This window comes from Panicum virgatum, unplaced genomic scaffold, assembly GCF_016808335.1.
Source record: "Panicum virgatum strain AP13 unplaced genomic scaffold, P.virgatum_v5 scaffold_5316, whole genome shotgun sequence".
NCBI classification, from domain to species: domain Eukaryota; kingdom Viridiplantae; phylum Streptophyta; class Magnoliopsida; order Poales; family Poaceae; genus Panicum; species Panicum virgatum.
In genome coordinates this window covers 19,176-38,036 of record NW_024376502.1, presented here as the reverse complement: position 1 = coordinate 38,036, position 18,861 = coordinate 19,176, and the positions used below count along the sequence as shown (strand labels likewise).

The window sequence follows — 18,861 nt, the reverse complement described above, 5'->3', positions numbered from 1 at the left end:
TCCCCTGAGGGGAGAATGTGTGTAGGTGTGTGTTAGGTGTGAGTTGTTCAGTAGGCGCATCCTAGATCAACCAGGCAGCCTCACCTGCGTTTGAGCGCGCGGTCGGCGTAGGTGCCCAATCTGAATTCTTAAATGATGTACCAGTGCTCCTGGTGTAGTTCAAAAAAAACTACACATACGATCCATAATACAAGCCATATGAAGAAATTCCAAAAGTAGATGAAAATCTCTTATATTTCCGGTGATAGTTCAACTATATATGGTCGTCCTTAAAGGTAATGACTTTACTGCGGCCGGCGTATTTTGGTCCTTCCGCACGGCCACTCGTTTCCACCATCTATTTTCATCAAAAAGACTCGAAGCGCAAGAGTTCTTTTCCAGGCCACCGGCCAGCCCCGCTCGGCTGCTCCCTCACTCTTCAAAATCATTCCGTCTCCTTTCCTTCTCTCTCTAGGGTTCCTCTCTCTCCTCCTCAGATCCTCCTAGGCAACTTCACTGCTCGCATCCTCTTCACATCCCTGGTAGATTTCTACGTCTCCGCCATCCTCGTCACATCGCTCGGCGGCTCCCCCAACTCTGTTGCATAAGTGTGAAGATTTGGCGTGTGGAGGGTGACCTCCCCTCCTCCCCGGCCACTGACGCCAGGGCCGGCCGGCAAATAACCTCACCGCCGGCCGCCGGGTAAGTGCCGAGTATTCTGATGTATCTGCTTGCAGCGGCGTATGTGGATCACGCTCGAGGGGAGTACGAGCAGGAGAGGCTGCGAGGATCTGGGAGAAATGGAGTGGAAGCAAGCAAAAGCTTGTTATCATCGACCTCGTGTCCTCAATCCTCGTCTAGATCCTCGCTTATAGTCTGTTGCTTCGTGCCGTAGACCCGTGGAGGTGGAGCCGAGGTCTGTTGGGCAGATTGTGCGATGCCTGCGGTGCTGGTGCCTGCACGGAGGTCGCTCTAGTACGTACTCAATTTGGCTTTTTGGGACCGTGGATTCCTGTGCGTGCGGAGTACTAGATAATATGGTTGTGATTAATCTATTGCTGATTACTTCTCTTGCATATGTAGTTTCGACCGTGGCTGATTTTCCACTGTACGTATCCCTTGCATTTGTTTTGTTCAATGTTCATGCAATGCTTGTAGCATCATTTCCCTTTTTCTTTCAATGTTGAATGGATCTACATGAACATGGTTGTTTGTGTTCTCTTATTCCACATGATTGTGTGAGTAATGTGCACAATCTTCAAATGTAATAGTAGATAGTCACCAAATGTTCTACAATGTACTGACCCCCAATGCCGATTCTGCATTGCAATCTGAGTTTCTAATTTAGAGTTGCAAAATTGCTCCAAACCTAATTAGGCAATAATATGGGTTTGGAATAATATGATTCATTTTTATAGCTTAAATTGGTGTTGTCTAGCATGTTTTGGGCATTAAACAATGCTTTAGCTGCTCTTTCTAATTTAAAGTAAGCCTAAGCCCTGATTTGAGAGGAAAAGGAAGAGTTGCTAACATATTTGCTTGATTAGAGGGATGGAGAATGAGACTGGGGTTTGTGGGTGTTGAATTGGGGTAAAACTAAAATAAAGAAATCCAACTCAACTCAAAGATGGCGCCACGATGGGGATTAGAGGAAAGGAAAAGAATTTATAATTTTTATTTGTACTAATGATATAGAATTTTTCATTGTTAGTTTTAATTGATGATTTTTACCTATATAATAGGTTGTGCAATAATACAGCTCTTCATGTTCGCATTTTGATTGTAGGTAGCTTGTTCGGTTCTTCACATTTTATACGTGGTTCTGCATTAGGCAATAATATAGATATGATTAGGTAAGAATGTGCTATTAGATAGGCAATGATAATTGTCCTAAAAGCAATAGTTATCCTACTGTTATTTTTTAAATTGTCCTAAAAAGCAATAGTTATCCTACTGTTATTTTTTATCTCCTCCGTTTATGTGTACATGCATGATCTATTGTTTTCAAAATCTTTAGTTAGTTGTTGGCTAATTCAGTTCCATCATACATAAACTATTGTAGCTGCCCAACAATTGCAGCTGCTGGCTCTAGATTTCCTTCCCCTCTTTTCTAGACACCATGCATCATTATGAGTTGGTGACCTGCAAATTCTGCATTTGTCTTCCTCTTTGGTTCAACATTCACCCCCTTAGACCTTAGCCTTTTCTCTTTTTTTGCATGCACTTAACTGTTACTTTTTCTGGTTCCCTACAATCCACTTCATTAAGCAATAGTATGATTATAATTAGGCAAGCTAATTAGCTGATTTAGTACAACATTATTGTTATATAAAGAATGTCAAAGTAATGAGGAATTTTATATAATTTTCCATTTAACCATTATATGCAATCAACATTGAAATTAGAGAGTGCATTTCCATGTTCATCGTTGTTAGCTATTTAAAATTTAGATCCAATTGAACCATATTTCTTTATCAGTGACCAAACTGAAAGATTGCTACCTCTAGTGCTGCTGTGGTGGTGGGCCAAATGACATGCTGAATAGTTCAATCATGGGAGTGTTTTTTCCTTAGGATGTACTTTCTTTGTTCTTCTATTTACCTGCAGCTTCCATTCAGTTTGATGACTCAAATAGAACTGAAAAGCTTAACTGGGGCTATTGATAACCTAGCTAAAATACTTTATCCCTATCTAGTATGATTTACTATTGATGTATGCTAATCAATTGGATTCTAATAATTAGTATTACAGTTAATATGAATTTTATGATATGACTGTGTGCCAAACAATACGTTTATTTATTAGACAAAATGATACACTTCATTAGGCACTCATATGGTTTTAGTTATGCAATAATATGATTTTGTTTAGGCAATAATATGGTTTTGAAATCGAAGAATAATGCATTTCATTTGGTAGGGGTTTTTTAGCATCTCATATTCCCTTTTTTATTGTTTCCCTTTAGTACTAGGTCTACAATTGCCTTTAGATAAGCTAGCTCTTTAGTCTGTATGTATTTTTAGTCCATACTCTATGTGAGTAAAATGATGTGAATAGTTAATGTTTTACTTAGGAAAAATAGTTCTTCAATTAATTTGGTATAATATTGTGACTTAATTAGTCAAAAATGCTATTTTAACTAGGCAAAGTATTGTATTGGCTAGGCAATTTAATGTTTTAGTTAGGCAAAATAATTTCCCAATTGATTTGCCATAATATTCTGATTCAGTTAGGCAAAAATGTTATTTTGACTTGGCAAAATTTTGTTTATGATTAGACAATGCAATGTTTCTAGTAGGCAAATTTAATGTGAAGAGTCGGGGTGGTGGGATAGATATATTAAATGCTATGCCACAAAGCACCATTTGGCTAATATTACTGAGAATTTGTTTAGTGTTTTTTTAGAAGTCGAATGGTGGCCATGGTGTCCTAAATTGCTGGTTTCAGGTGACGCGCTGCTCTAGTTTGTTGTTCATAACGCTACCTCTCTGAATAATTGCTAGTTTATCTAGTTATTTGTTATTTAGTGTGTTGTCCTAAACTAGGTCGATGCTCGACCATTATACAGGAAGTTCCACCGGTGTATATATCTGAAATTGTGGCCTATCTGATCTGGCAATCTAGGCCATTTTTAGATAAACTTGGCACATGGAGAGATATGGAATGTTATGTTGTGTTTGCACTATCCATTGCTAACCATTTTATTCTTACTAATGTGATGCAGATCTGTGCCAAACTAGTGGTGATGCTATATAGCAGTAGAATTGGTGAGTTATTGTATCATTCCTCTCCAAAGGATAGCCTTAGCTGAGTTTGATCTCTAAGATTAAGAACCCACTCGCGTATCTCCATTCCAATTAGAACGTCAAGAAGCGGAGGAGAAATGTAACAATACTGTGTGTTTGTAAAGATGCCTGGTATTTGTATATGCCTGATGATATTCGTGTTTTCTGCCTCCGAAGCACAAAGAAAACAGCTTGCTACTAAAAGTGGAAAGAACGGATGCTATCGAGTGTTGACTTGCCAAAAGTGGTACGGCCGTGCGGAACATTTAAATTACGGCCGTAATTTAGCTGCGTCCGTCTCATGCCTTCATCGGCATGGACAACAACAATACATTTGGCGTCAAAACATATGAATAAGTTGGTAATAAAAATTAAACAAGGTCATAAGGACACAAACTAAAATTAATGATTTAAGTTTATATTGGTAATCCGAATTAGTTATTATTTTATAACATTATCACGTAACACTAGCTAACACCGGGTAACGTAAAATATAAACAAGTTCATATGGAATAAGAGATTAAGCCCTTGTTTAGGTACCTCCGTAAACTTTTTGAAATGGAATATTTTCACATTTAAAGTATTAAACATAGACCAATTATAGAACTAATTACAGAACTCGTCTGTAAACTTCGAGACGAATTTATTAAGACTAACTAATCTGTCAGTAGCATATGGTTACTGTAGCAGTTACTGTATCAATTTAGTGTCTAATCATGATCTAATTAGGCTCATCAGATTCGTCTCGTGATTTACAAGCTAACTATGCAATTAGTTTTTTATTTTATCTAGATTTAATACTCCATGCATGTAAGATTCCCGTTCGATGCGATAGATTTGGAATTTTGAATTTTGTAACTAAACAAGGGCTAAAATAGATTTCAGATTGAATTGTTCAGATAATTGAAACTTGAACCAGCTAAGCAGCTGCGGCAAGCCGGCAAGAGCTGCTGATCTGGAGCCCCGTGCGGCCGTGCGAGAGGCACCACAGGTCCAAGTGCGCGGAGCGCCGGAGCAGAGATAGAGAGAGCGCTCTGAAGACGGAGTCAGACTGCTGATGAGTGATGACCTTGTTGTCAGGCCAAAGACTAGGGCCATGGCCTAGTGGCCCGTCCGCCCCGGCTCATGATGTACGACTGGACGTATTTAGCGACTCATCATGAGAACATGTCTAGTAGTTAGGAAAAACACATTTATAACCACAAATGCATGGACCATAAACTGAACACAAATGATGGTAAAAAAAATAGAAGGACGAACGTAGTTCCATGCCATTATTAGACCAAACTAGCTAGGTAAGTAACATCAATTAATATGGAAAAAATACGCCAAAGCAAAATATAGAAAAAATATCAAAACAATGGTTGGGTACAACTTTGCTCGTTGGCTACTCACCGACTGCGCGTGGCAGCAGTGGCGGACCCAGCTTCCATGCTAAGGGTATGCCAGGGCAAAAAAGATAGCAAAAATAGCCTTCTCAGGATTTGAAGGCAGGTCTTTCAGATCCAAGCAATGGTGACTAACCACTAGGATAAGTAGTGTTTTGTGTTCTTAGGGTATGCCGTGGCATATATGTACAACTCCTTGGGCACCGCCACTAGTGCCAGACTTGAGCTCACCGGGCTGTGCATCACATACCTGAGGGCAGGTTGCAGGTCGATTGGCAGTTTTGATGATATGGGTAGCCACATATCTTCATTTTTGTGGAGCTCGACGATTCTGCATACTCGCCGCCTGCTCGGCAGCTACTTCCTCCGGGTCCCAAATAATTAAGTGTCGTTTTAGACATGATCTAAGTTAAAAATTTTAAACTTTGATTGTGAGTAATTTATAAATTATTTAGTTTTGAAAGTTGAAAGTCGCATGCTTAGATTTTTTTTAAAGAGCACTTTTATAAAAAAACAAATTTATTATAATGTTCATTTATGTTTTAGTAGAAAATGTTAGTCAAAGATACATCTTCGAGACCGTTTCACTGTCCAAAACGACACTCGGACTGTTCGGTTGAGCTACTTTTAGCTTATTTTCAGCTGTAGAACAATGTTTTCCTCTCACAATCATTCAGCCATGGAACAGTATTTTCAGCGCTTTTCAGCTCAAGCGAACAGGAAGACTTGATTTGGACCCGGAGGGAGTATGTACCACTGGTTCGTTCTCATCTAATGCCGTGCAGGCTCAGATCCCATATGCCTCGGTGTCCTCTCCAGCATCTTGTCCCCTTCCGCTTGTTATACGATTCAGCGTCGTCAAACATGGCGATGAATACAGAACGCACGGATCGGAAGGGAAGCAGGCGTCGCAGGGGCCGCGGCTGAATTTATGAGGGCATGCAAGGGGGCGCCATGGTGAAGTCATAGCGCAGCGGACACCGGAGATGATAATTAGACAAGAAATTTAACCACACATGGATCCATGATATATACTGTAGATAGCAAGGGACGCACGGATGAAAAAATGCATAATCGGTCCCACCCGTGAGGTATGTGTTATTTTAATATTATTATTTATTTATTTTAATATTAGAGAAATGGAGATTAGGTAGAGATAAGCGTGGGAAGCGCTGTTGCTAGCAGCCACAAGAGCAGCCTTCCTGCTTATTTTTGTAGTTGCATGTAGAAGAAACTGCTGACTGCTGAGAGAGTTGCAAACAGGGCCAAAGGACCTTGATTTGATGCACAGGCAATTGCTAAAGATGCTCTAACGCACTTGAATTGTTGCAGACACATAGAAACGACAAGATTGAAATATTCTAATACCTTCAGAAACAAAGTACACGAATGTAAAATCACAGTCACAACCAAAATTAGCAGTATGAAAACATATACAGTAATGTATATGTTTTTATTGGACCCGACCCTCACGAGCACCAAAAAGGAAGAGTCAACCTAAAAACAAAGCTGGAAACAAATACAACGTTATAGGATAACTACGGTACCTTATGACACTGGCTGCAAGGCCCCCTAACATTTAACTGAACTGCAGGGGGTACTCTTCCTATGATGTATATACTGACAACCCTGAGAGCTTCATGTGCTTCCAATATCATCTCCCTTGAAATCAGACCGCATCCACTGTATTTTTGGACACAACGCCTCCTACAATCGCCATGCTCAACCACTGTACCCTGATCAAACTGATCAAATATGGTGTCCAATGTAAGGCTTTCAAGGGATGTTGCATTCTCGAGAATATGACAAGTGAGCTCAACCATGCTCTTTGCAGAGCAGAAGCCAATGATCTGCACCTTCCTAAGCCTGCTATGCTTGTGTGCAGGAATCGACCCCACATGCAAGGCATTCCCAAAAACTGAATCATGCTTCATGTCATTCTGCTTTACCTGCACAGGATAAGATTAATGTCACTTAAGATTAACCACAGATATAAAAGCTTTTTTTTTCTAAAAAAAGATGGAATTGCATGAAGAACAACTTACACTCAGGATGAAAGTCTCCAAGGTAGGTGAAGCATCCAGAAACGAAACCAAAGACAGATAGTCATAGTCTGGGCAAAAAGCCTTAGAAAAACCAGTAAGATGAATCCTTAAGTACTTCAGATTGAGAAACTTGTCAGCTGCCATAGGTGTATTAACGATCTGCGTTAAGATACATCAGGTTACTAATACTTCAGGGCATGACTATACGCCATAACACTGGTAATCTGAAGTTTTAGAGTATACCTCATTAACCGAAGTTACTGTAAGAGTTTCAAGATTTGGCGCAGCAGAAGGAAGCTCGGTAATAGCATAAAGAAGAGAGTTAGGCCTATAAGCAAGTTGAATATCTAGATTCTTCACATGTGAAGATTCTCCAAGCGAGAGGCGTACTGGGCCACCAAAAAATCTAAAAGTGAAGAGGTTTGGAGCTTTGCTCTCTATAACTTGTAGCTTGTAGCACTCAGACACCACAAGGAAGCTGAGCCGCTCTAGCCACAATGGTATTTTCAGGAAGATTAGCCGATCGCAACATTTGAGTTCCAACTTCTCCAAAGCAAAACAATTGGAAACAAGAGACCCTAACTCATCACCTGTAATACGCACTTGATACAAATGCAGCTTTGTCAAGCTTCTCAAGCAAACAAATCCAACTGGGGGATGGAAGGCACACTCGGTGAGGCGGATGTATTTAATTGAGTTTCCACACCCACCAAATAAAAGCGAGCACGGGAAGCTGTATTTTTTCTTGTAATTTGGAGGCAGAAAAAGTGTGACTTCTTCAATCCCAGGTGTGATAGCAATCTGAAGCCAACGATTAAGTTGACAAGCATCAACTTCACAATAATAAGGGAAAGAAAGCCTAAGTGTCTTCACGCCGATGCCTGAGTGATTTGTAAGAATTTGGTCAACTGTCATGATTAAACGCCTTGCTATATAATCCTTTCCACTTGCATTTTGTTTCAGTGTTTCCTTAGTGAAATTTAGATAGGGGTAGCATCTCCAAGAACGTAAAAATGTGTGAGATATGCTGGCAGATTGAGCAGCATCTTGTAGTGACATTAGGGAAAGTATACGGCACCAGATATCCTGCAAAAGCATGAAAGAATAGTGTAACAGTGAAGTTGTAAAGGCAACATATTTTTTCAGTCTTTAAGCAACGGGATTACATGGGCATACTATCCCAGGCTCCAAGGTTATCTCTCCATGTTTGCACAAATGTGCAGCATCACAATGATGCACAGTGGCAGAGGGCAGGGATGGCTGACAGAGGCAATGGCCACCTATGACTGAGTTCTTGACTGAAACAAATCCTTGCTAATTAAGTTGTTAGATGAAGCAGCAGTTTAGTTGAAGCTACTGTAACAAGGAGTGCCAAAATGCTGCCAAGATAGCTATTAAAAATTTGAAACAGTCTGCTTCAGGTTACAGAAGGACAATATTTCGCCATATGTTTCATCTTTTGCCTTCATCTTTTCTATAGGGGGGCTATGTTTATGCAGGCTGTGTATTTCAAATAGCATTTTCTGTAATGTTTTCATCTTTCTATAGCTAGAGGAGGCTAGAGCTTAGCCTTCACTGTCACAGCAGCAACAAAGTAAATACTAGAAGATCTGTTCACAATTTTTTACGTAGCTAGTATAGTCCCATCATTTAGAGCAACCATAGAGATGTTTTACTTGTAATATAAGCTTTTCATTATCAACATGTTATGACATACCTCAGGAAGGTTTGGCCCCAAATATGTGGATCTTTCACCACCTTCTTGGCAGAGCAAGTCCTTCTGTGGTACTAGAGTAATAGTAGATCCATCTGCAGCACACCATGCATGGTAATCAGACAGATATTAAGGTGCTGTTTGGTAGCCTTGCTCAGTACTATTTCGCCTTGACCATCGAGGATAGCCAATGAACTTGTGCATTTGGTAGCTTTGCTGATGCATCTCGGTGTTCGTGCGAGCAAGCTTTGTCTAGAATCTGGCGGAGAGACGTTTTAGCTCGCCGGGATGGGCAAGGATATCAGGGCTTGTGCCAGCGACGCAAGGCAACCCACGCCCGAGCACCAAACATGCCCTAACTTTAGCAACGCAAGCATATGGATGGAAGCAGAACAATCCAGTTTGTTTCTACCACAAAATTGTTGCAAACAAATCCCTCCAATCGCTAATATAGGACGTCCAGATTAAAAAAATAACTGCAGTACAAAATATATGTCCAGACATCATATATAAATATGTAATCAGGAGGAGGTAGTAATAAAATATATCTAATAAAAAAGTTGTTTTGATTCAAGAAAAAAACTACATAGGTCATAAACATTTGGAGTAAGCCCATTTTTGACCTTTGAACTATCATGAGACTCTCCTCTTAATCCTTGAACTCCAATACCAAATAACTTTAACGCATGGTAACGGTTTCACCACGTATGATACTGTTAGCTCGCCTTGATACTGTTAGTTCGCCTTGATTGTGAAGTATTTTCAGGCACCTGTATAATATCCTGTGTGCCTAAAAAAGAGCGCTCAACACTGTGCGGCGCTGTAGACAGAGAGGGTGGTAGTTGGAACAGTGGATGGGCGTCCTGGTGAGCCTAGCCTAACATCGTGAATAGTAATGACAGATCTAAAAACCGTGACATTTTATAGTGGTGTGTATCTGATTAACCCAAAAAAGAGCATGGCTCTAAGTCCTAGAAAAAAGGGGCAACCTTGGTGTTTCGTTGCTTAGTATAGATCAATGTAGATGTAAAGTTTGGTTCTCCCTCCAAAGGACAGATTACCCCATGAAGTAATGTGAGTAAACATGAACCACTATAAAAGGCTAATCTTTTTCTACGAGGAAGCGCATACCTAGGGCAATGGAGCAATACTACGCAAAGCAGACACAATAGATTTCAAAGAGAAGAATAACAGAGAGGTCGAGGGGACTAGGAGACGACTTACTGCGAGGTTGGGTTCGCCGGCGGCTCCACCGCTTCTGCTTGAGCGTGAGAGCTTGGGTTCGCCGGCGGCTCCACCGCTTCTGCTTGAGCATGAGGTGATTTAGCGACAGCATCCCCATGACACAACTGCCTCGGTCTGCGTGGGCGCGGCGAGTCTTTGTGTGCTTGTGTCTCCTCTAATCTACCCTATCCAATCCTTTAGATCTCTCAATTCCTAGTCTCTTCTATTCTCGTCTCTCTAAATCTCTCAATTCCGCGTCGCCTGCGCTCTCGGTTTCGACTCGAACTCGAGCTGCCAAGGGCGTAAATCGAGGTATGAAGGATACAGACCCGCACCCGCGACCCGCGACGGGTGGAAAGCTACGCCCGTACCCGTCACCCGCGGGTACGCCCGCGAACCCGCCGCGAACCTTGGAGATCAGGCCGGCGGACGGCGGATGCGGGTCGCGGGGCTCGAGCCGTCGGACGCCGGCACTCCCTGCTCGCCTCCTCCTGGGGCGCCGGCACTCCCTGCTTGCCTCCTCCAGGGGGCCTGGGGGGCGGGCGCGCGCCCGAGCCGGAGCGGGCTGGCGGCGGCAGCTTGGAGGAGCGGACGCCGGCGAGCGGGCTGGCGGCGGCGGCTTGGAGGAGCGGACGCCGGCGAGCGGGCTGGCGGCGGCGGCTTGGAGGAGCGGGCTGGCTTGCAGCGGCGGCGGCGGGGGTCAGGGTCGGGCCGTCGGGGTCTCGGCGAGTGCCCGAGCGGGACCCGTTAGAGGGAGGGCTGGCGGTGCCGCCGCTTGGAGGAGCGGGCTGGCGGCGGCGGCTTGGAGGAGCGCTGCTGCGCTGGCGCGGGCTGGCTAGCGGCGGCGGCGGGGGACGGGGGACGGGAGCAGGGGCGGCGGCTGTGAAAGGGAGGCAGGGAGGGGAACGGGGAGGGGAATGGAAGCAGAGGGCGGCAGATGACGGCCGTGGAGAGGCAGCTGGTGGTTGCCGTCGAGGGGACGGCGGCGATGGGGCCCTACTGGTCCACCATTGTGGCGGACTACGTCGAGAAGATCGTGCGGTATGCCCCTTTTCTGTCCTGTTCTGTTCTGTTCCCGGCATAGCTCATGCTTCAGATTCTAGTGCGCGAGACAAGCGGGGAGGCTTGGATGCGGAGGTGCTTGTGGGGAAATTTCTTGTTGCCTCTTTGCTAGGGTTCAGGGGGGAGGCCAGTCGCCCAGAGTGTTCGCCGTCTCTACCGCTGGATCATATCGTGGGAACCTGTGAGGACTATTTTAAGCTTTTGGGGAAATTCTAAAACAAATTAAGCTTCCAGAGATTGGGGTTGGATTGTTTGATGATTCCTGATTTGGTTTGTTGATCATTGCTTGTCGGAAAGGAGGGAATGATCTCTTTTGCTAGTGTTTAATAAATAAATTAATACGCTGGAGCACCGAGTTACTAACTGGCGATCAGACAGACCAAGTGACTATTAGGATTTAGGAGCTAGGTGGAAGGGTGTTACCTACCACTAGCAGGTTGTTGGCTTTGCAAACCATTTTTTGGAACTTCCCTTGTGGAGTTATCATCTATTTTATTTATCTGTAGTACCCATGCCTTCAATCTTCTGTCTTGTCACAACTATACACAATTTTTTTTAAAAAATAATAATCTGATTGGCATACCAAAAATCTTGGTCAGTGTTTTGAACAGTGTTAGCATAAACGCTAAACATTCGGTCACCCTTTGTTTAGCGAATAGTCAGACTACATGGCTGATTATATGGGCTAAAAACAGATTAAATGTGATGATATAGATTAAATGGCCGGCACGACGAACACAGTTGACTAGTGAGTAGCGTTTAAACAACATGTCATAATTCATTTTTCACACGACTCTGCTATGTGATTTTTACTTTTTTTTGACTTATTTGTGGAGTGACTTATTTGTGGAGGAAATTCAAATATGTGCAGGAACTTCTGTGCAAGTGAACTGCCAGGGCAGGTAATTCTGTCCTAATGATTTGTTAATTGTATGTGTTCTCAGTTTGTGTATGCTATTCCAAGAATTGTGTCAATGTATAACTTGTTCTTCATGTGTGCAGAAGCTTGCAGGAGCACCACCTGAGCTTGCCTTAGTTGTTTTTCATACCCATGGACCTTACAGTGGTATGCCTATATTTCGTCCATGTCCATCACCATGTCAGCTAATTTACACTATCAAACAAGTACTACATCTGTCCCAAAAAGAATGCAATTCTAATTTTGGCCTAAGTCAAACTATCATAGGTTTGGCCAAAATTATAGATAATAATAGTATTACAATTTATGGCACCAAGAATGTATAATATGAAAATATGTTTCATGATGAATTGAATTATACTTATTTGGCACCATAAATATCCTGGACCCTACACAAGCGGGAGCTCATGCACTGGGGCTGCCCCTTTTTTTATATATAAACTTGGTCAAAAATTATAATTGTTTGACTTAGGATGAAGCTAGGATCACATTCTTTTTGGGATGGAGGTAGTAAGTTATTAACATCATTTTCCAATGCAGCTTTTGGTGTGCAGCGCAGTGGATGGACGAAAGATACCGATGCTTTCCTATCATGGTTGTCGGGAATATCATTCAGTGGTGGAGGATTTAGCGAAGCTTCTACTTGTGAAGGTCTCGCTGAAGCACTGACGGTATTGACATGTTGACGCTGTTTAAAATTTTGTTGCAAATGATGAGTTCCTCGTGGCCAAAAATTAGCAGTTAGGAACTTTTCTTTCACCCTTTATAAGATCTCAACATTGTGCATCTTCCAAGTTGTGTTGTTAAGAGAGAATGATGCCTGCAGTTAGCACAATATGCTTTCTTTTGCCATTGGTGCCTATGATTCCATTGCCTTGTTTTGTTGTTAACCAGTTCTCTATGAATAAAGATGTTTTATAGTTCCACTTGACGACAAACATCGATTCGTAGCTCTCCTTGCAGGTGTTTTTTTTCTTCTAATATTGTTGTTTAATTACTTTTGTAGTTGGGAATAATATTGCACACGAATGATGATTATTTCAAATATAGGCCACAATATGATTTGCACAGGCTATTATTTGATTGAGAAAGTTTGAATATTGTGTTCACACTGTTTTGAATCCTGGACAGTTTAGTAAATGCTTTGATCAAAACACTGCCTTTCTTTTCTTAGTGTATATAGGCACCGTTCTTTTCGGTGGTGTATCTGTTTTCCGCTAAAACTGGTTTGCTACGGATGCCTCTAGACATTTGATTCTTTAAATGAATGGAGCAGATTGCTTTTGATCCTACCTGCCGTAGCTGACCGCAGACAGTGCTACTCAAAATAACGGAGCCATAGTATGGATCAGTAATAATTAGTTATTACTATTACTGGTAATATATTTGCATTACCCAGAGATAAGAATGGAGTGAAATAAGCATGATAGTCTGCTGCATTTTTTGGAGGGCATCATGCCATTTTGTTCGCAGGGATGAAACTTACGTGATGAAATCTTTGGTTACACAGCATTGATCTTTCTTTCGTTGGAACATTAAATTAGCTCCTGTCCAATGTCCACAATTTTATTGATGTCATAATGGTCATTTTCTTATGTGCAACTAGATACTTCAAGGCAGTCCTAATACAACAACCCAAAGTCATCAAAACCATGAAGCACAAAAGCATTGCATACTTGTCACGGCAAGTAATCCATATCCTTTGCCTACACCTGTCTATCGTCTTCCTACTCAAAGCACTGATCACAAAGAGAACATTGAGTCATCAAAAGAGCCTTCTATTGCTGATGCTGAGACTGTTGCGAAATCATTTGCTCAGGTGCTGCACAAGTTCTGCCATAGCTTGTTATTATTTATTTCCTGTATCTCAAATTCTCAGTGGAATGCCAGTAACATTTGGTTTATTTTATTTAATATTTTGGATGCAGTGCTCTGTCTCATTGTCAGTGATATCTCCAAAACAGGTTCCGACATTAAAGGCTATATATAATGCGGTAATTTTGTCACTTGTGTTGGACTTGAACCTTCGTCTATTCCCTTTCTCTGATTCTTTTAGTTCTTTCATTAACCTATTGATGTACTGTACGAACTTTTGACTGCATGGATTCTTGGATGTCAAATAAAAAGAACCAAGGAGTACATTCAAGTAATAAAAACATACTTTTAGAGTACGATACGTCGATATCACTCACTTTAATGTACTTTCAATCTGACTTCTCATTTTAACTTCATGGATGTGGGAGGTTAATACATTGATTTTTGGAAAAAAAAATATGTCTATGCCCACATCTGTGCACAAGTACTTATAGTCCCCTGATAATGTCTTTGGTGAAAAATGGTCTCAAAAACTGAATGAAATTGATTATCAAGTCTAGACTAAGCTTTTGTGACGTTTATATTACAGCGGAGGAGGCATTAAATTCATTGCTCCCTCCGGTCATTAATATATGATGTTTTTTAGTTCTAAATTACACTAAAAATATAATATATTAATGACTGGAGGGAGTAGTATACTAGCTAAAATTGTAAGTTATGACCTTTCACCAACTCTGATTTTCCTAGTTGACATTGACTATTCCTTTAAACTTATGTGATACAATTGGACCTTGTAAGGCCTTCAACAATTGTGATGAGCATGGACATGATCCTTACTCCATATTCTGCTACAGGGCAAGCGAAATCCTCGAGCTGCTGATCCATCAGTCGATCATGCAAAAAACCCACACTTCCTTGTTCTTCTATCTGAGAATTTCATGGAGGCGCGGACTGCTCTAAGTCGTCCTTTACATGGGAACATGGCCCCAAATCAAACCATAACGAAGATGGACACTGCACCTGCAGTTACAATGTCAGGACCAACTTCAAATGCCAATTCCTCAGGTTGAAAAGATGTTAATGTTAGGCATACTTTTTTCAATAAGTTATGTTTTTGGTTCTTCCCCTTATAGAAAGGAAATGTTGTTGATGTGATCTCTGTGCGCAGAAGGGATGTTGGGAAAGTTTTATAAAAGAGGTTTAGGTATTTTCACCTAGTTTAGTGAGAATTGGTTTAACGAATACTAGTTTCAATTTGACTGAGGAAAAATTACCCAAGTGAATTTATTCTTGATGTGTCAATTTGGCCGGCATTCCTAACATATGGCAGAAAAAGTAATAATGAATATGGCCGACTATTTTGCAGCAGACAAGGGTTTTGAATATGCTATTACATGATCTAGTTTTGTGTAAAGAGTACCTTTGTTGTGCAAAAGGCTCAAAGGATTGTGCTTGTGATGCTTTATACTAGTGAGAACACATAAAAAATTGGATCACATTTGGCGCTGATATAGTGTGATTTCTTGTTGCACAGTGAAATCTACCTTCAGTTTGGTGAGTTGAAATATGTTTTATCCTGTAATTGCAAAAATGAATACACTAAACATAGAAGTTGATCACTATATTTCTAGCAGTTTGTATCACTGGAATATATTTCTGTCAGTTTGGGCAAATGTTTTGCTCAAGCACCATTATAGGACAGAGATGGTCACATATCCTAAAGGTGTTAACTGGCAATACTTGTGTTTCGTTCTGAGATGTCGATCTTTTTTTAAATCAGTCACATCTGAATTGCATATAGGTAGTAGTTGTTTGAAGGAGTTTGTCATAATTAACATGAGATTGATATATTGTGAGGCTTACACACATTAATTTAATGTATATGTACTGATATGTAAATGTACTACTACTGTGCATATGAATTCTTGTTAAGTGGCTGCATTATTTGTTCCATAGAGTAATTTTTTAGTATTATAAGTTGCTATGTGCCATAAAACACTGTTAGTCATATTTGTCAGTTTCAGGAGTTCATTTGTAATCTTCTTATAGAAATGGAATTATGATGAGTTGATCCACCTAATATTGCGATTTGCTTTTGCCTGTTAATCCATGTTATTGCATACCTTGACATGATGGCTAATTCCATCGAATATTTCCAGTGAATGGACCAATGATTGGCCGTCAATCAGTTGGAGTTGGAGGCATTTCTACTGCAACTATTGGGTCAATCAGTGCAACCTGTGGCACAAGGAGGCTTGATGGCTGGATCACAATTAGGACAAGGTGGAATTGGTGCAAACCAAAATGTGATGGGTGGCCAAGGTGGAATTGGTGCAAACCAAAATGTGATGGGTGGCCTTGGGTCTACTGCTATCTCTTCAGCACCTGCAATGATGCCGACACCGGGGATGGCCCAGCAGACTGGAGTCAATTCCCTAGGTGTGACTAACAATTCAGCCATGAATATGCCTATTGGGCAGCATCCCAATGGCCAACAGGCACCACCAAAGTATGTCAAAATCTGGGAGGTAAAATCCTTGCGCCCGCACCCCACCCACCCACTCCCCCCACACACAAACAAAACTGCAAATTCTGTAACATTGATAAATTATTTATGTTTGCTGTCTATCTATATTTCAGGGGACCTTATCTGGACAGAGGCAGGGACAGCCTGTATTTATTTGTAAACTTGAAGTAAGTCTCTATTTGCATTATTGAACTCCCAAAAATTGTACATTATTTGTAAAAATTATTAAACCTTCCAGTAGTTTTTTTAATCTGCAGTATTACTAGCTGAATGAATTACTCCTGAGATATGGTGACACTTCTATGCTCATTCAGTTAACTCTTGTGTTATCTTGACCCATTTTCTTGCTAAGCTCATTGATATAGAGTACTACCTCCGATTTGGAATACTTGACGCCGACCAATTCAGATTTACACAATTCAGCATCATTTTTGTAAAAAATGGAGGAATTTGTTTAGATAAACTCCTGAATCTATAACATGGTTGCTTAAACTTGGTGTAAAAAAATTAGCTCTTTTTTCTTGTTGATATTTCTCACCCTTTCTCTGTCTGACAGGGTTATAGGAGCGGAATAGCGTCCGAAACGTAAGTGTTTGAATTATTGCAATAATCCTTGTATTTTCTTGAATCTCTATTTCATTAGTGTTTTCTGTTGATTACTATCACGGATCAGGAGTTATTGTTCTTAGTTGATGTCATTGTTGTCCTCGTCTGAAAAGAAATGAGTTGCACTAGAATTGTTCTTTTTTGGGTCTTTATATTCTATTGATGCTTATGCCATGTACAATTTGCTTGATGTGTTCTATGGGTATAATAAAGATCAATCTTTTTCTCCAATGTAACCCATTGTTGCTACTTTCAAATTGTGCTTCAAATCGTGCATGCTTCCTGACTAACTAGGAGACTGAAAGCCCTACCTTCTATGTATGCAGACTTGTAGCAGACTGGCCAGAAACTATGCAGATTGTTCGCCTCATAGTACAAGAGCATATGAACAAGTTTGTTTCTGAACTTAATTCTTTCCGATGTCGATTTATCTAATTGTCACATTTTCTTGTAATATGCCATGAGTGACACATTTCTGTGGTCATTCTGCAGACAATATGTTGGCAAGGCAGACTTTCTAGTATTCCGGACTTTAAATCAGCATGGGTTTCTTGGACAACTACAAGAAAAGAAGCTGGTCAGTGCCTGGTTCTAATCTTTTAGTATGTTTGTGATTCTGCTGTGGTTCATCTACTGTCGTCTCAAAGACTTTGTTTTCTGGCAGTTATTGTGTGGCTGGTTCTAATCTTTTAGTACCTTTGTGATTCTGCTGCGGTTCATCTCCTGCCGTCTTGAAAGACTTAGTTTTCTGGCAGTTACTGTGTACAGTTCTAATCCCAATTGGTCCTCAATTTCAGTGTGCTGTGATACAGTTACCATCGCAAACTCTGCTGCTATCAATGTCTGACAAAGCAGGTCGACTGATTGGCATGCTCTTCCCTGGAGTAATCTTGATTGTAGTTAAAAATATATATACTTCAACATAATTATCTGCATTTGCTGAAAGATTGCCTTTTTTGTCCAGGACATGGTGGTGTTCAAACCTCAGGTATCAACTCAGCAACCACCAATGCAGCAGCAGCAGCTACAGCAACAACAACAGTTACAGCAACAGCTGCTGCAACAGCAACACATGCATATGCAGCAGCTGCTGCAACAGCAACACATGCATATGCAGCAGCAAGGCCTTCCACTTCAGCAGCAGCAGTTGCCACTCTAGCAACAGCAGCAGCAGCAGATGCAGCCGATGCAACAACAGCAGACACAGATGCAGCAGCAGCAGCCGCAGATGCAACCGATGCAACATCACCAGCAGCAGCCTCAGCAGATGCAACCAATGCAACACCAGCAGCCGCAGCAGATGCAACCGATGCAACACCAGCAGCAGCAGATGCCACTCCAGCAACATATGCAGCAAATGCAACATCAGCAGTAACAGATGCAGCCCCAGATGGTGGGCACAGGAATGGGGCAGCAGTTCATGCAGGGCCACAATCAGGCAGTGCAGATGATGCAAGGGAAGATTGCGCCGCAGGGGCCAGGCAGCATGCCTGGGGGAGGGTTCCTATCTTGAAACATCTCTTGTCAGCAGGGCATCAGATGACTAAAGGGTTTACACTGGCCCTGATGGTTGAGATGTTTCCTGGTGTCACCTTTAACTGACAATTTTAGAAAGTAGTCACTTGTGTAGTGGCACGTGATGGATAAGAGTTTATGCGGCAACACTATGTCAAGTAGTCAATACTACTATTGTACTGTAGCTAACCATGAGTACCTGACTGTAAGTGTAGTTTATACATGCACTTTTCATGACATGTTAACACTGAGTTGATGACAAACTGACGCATAATCTTGTGT

The 18,861-nt window shown here is 41.4% G+C and overlaps 1 protein-coding gene and 1 pseudogene across 2 annotated transcripts; one reads left to right on the top strand and one right to left on the bottom strand.

Annotated features, from left to right (window-relative positions):
* Positions 1-6,491: 6,491 nt before the first annotated feature.
* On the bottom strand, positions 6,492-10,479 carry LOC120694373 (F-box/FBD/LRR-repeat protein At1g13570-like). Of its 2 annotated transcripts, none has more exons than XM_039977506.1 (5): positions 10,136-10,479; positions 8,915-9,006; positions 7,441-8,283; positions 7,198-7,356; positions 6,492-7,101 (listed from the first exon to the last, which is right to left on the bottom strand). In XM_039977506.1, exons 1-5 carry the CDS (start codon positions 10,251-10,253, stop codon positions 6,691-6,693), a joined length of 1,623 nt encoding a protein of 540 aa, XP_039833440.1. In that variant the 5' UTR covers positions 10,254-10,479; the 3' UTR covers positions 6,492-6,690. The 2 variants fall into 2 exon arrangements, with proteins under 2 accessions (XP_039833440.1, XP_039833441.1); XM_039977507.1 differs by having other exon boundaries at positions 10,181-10,400.
* Positions 10,480-10,803: 324 nt separating this feature from the next.
* Positions 10,804-18,577, top strand: LOC120694374 (annotated as a pseudogene).
* The last annotated feature ends 284 nt before the right edge of the window (positions 18,578-18,861 follow it).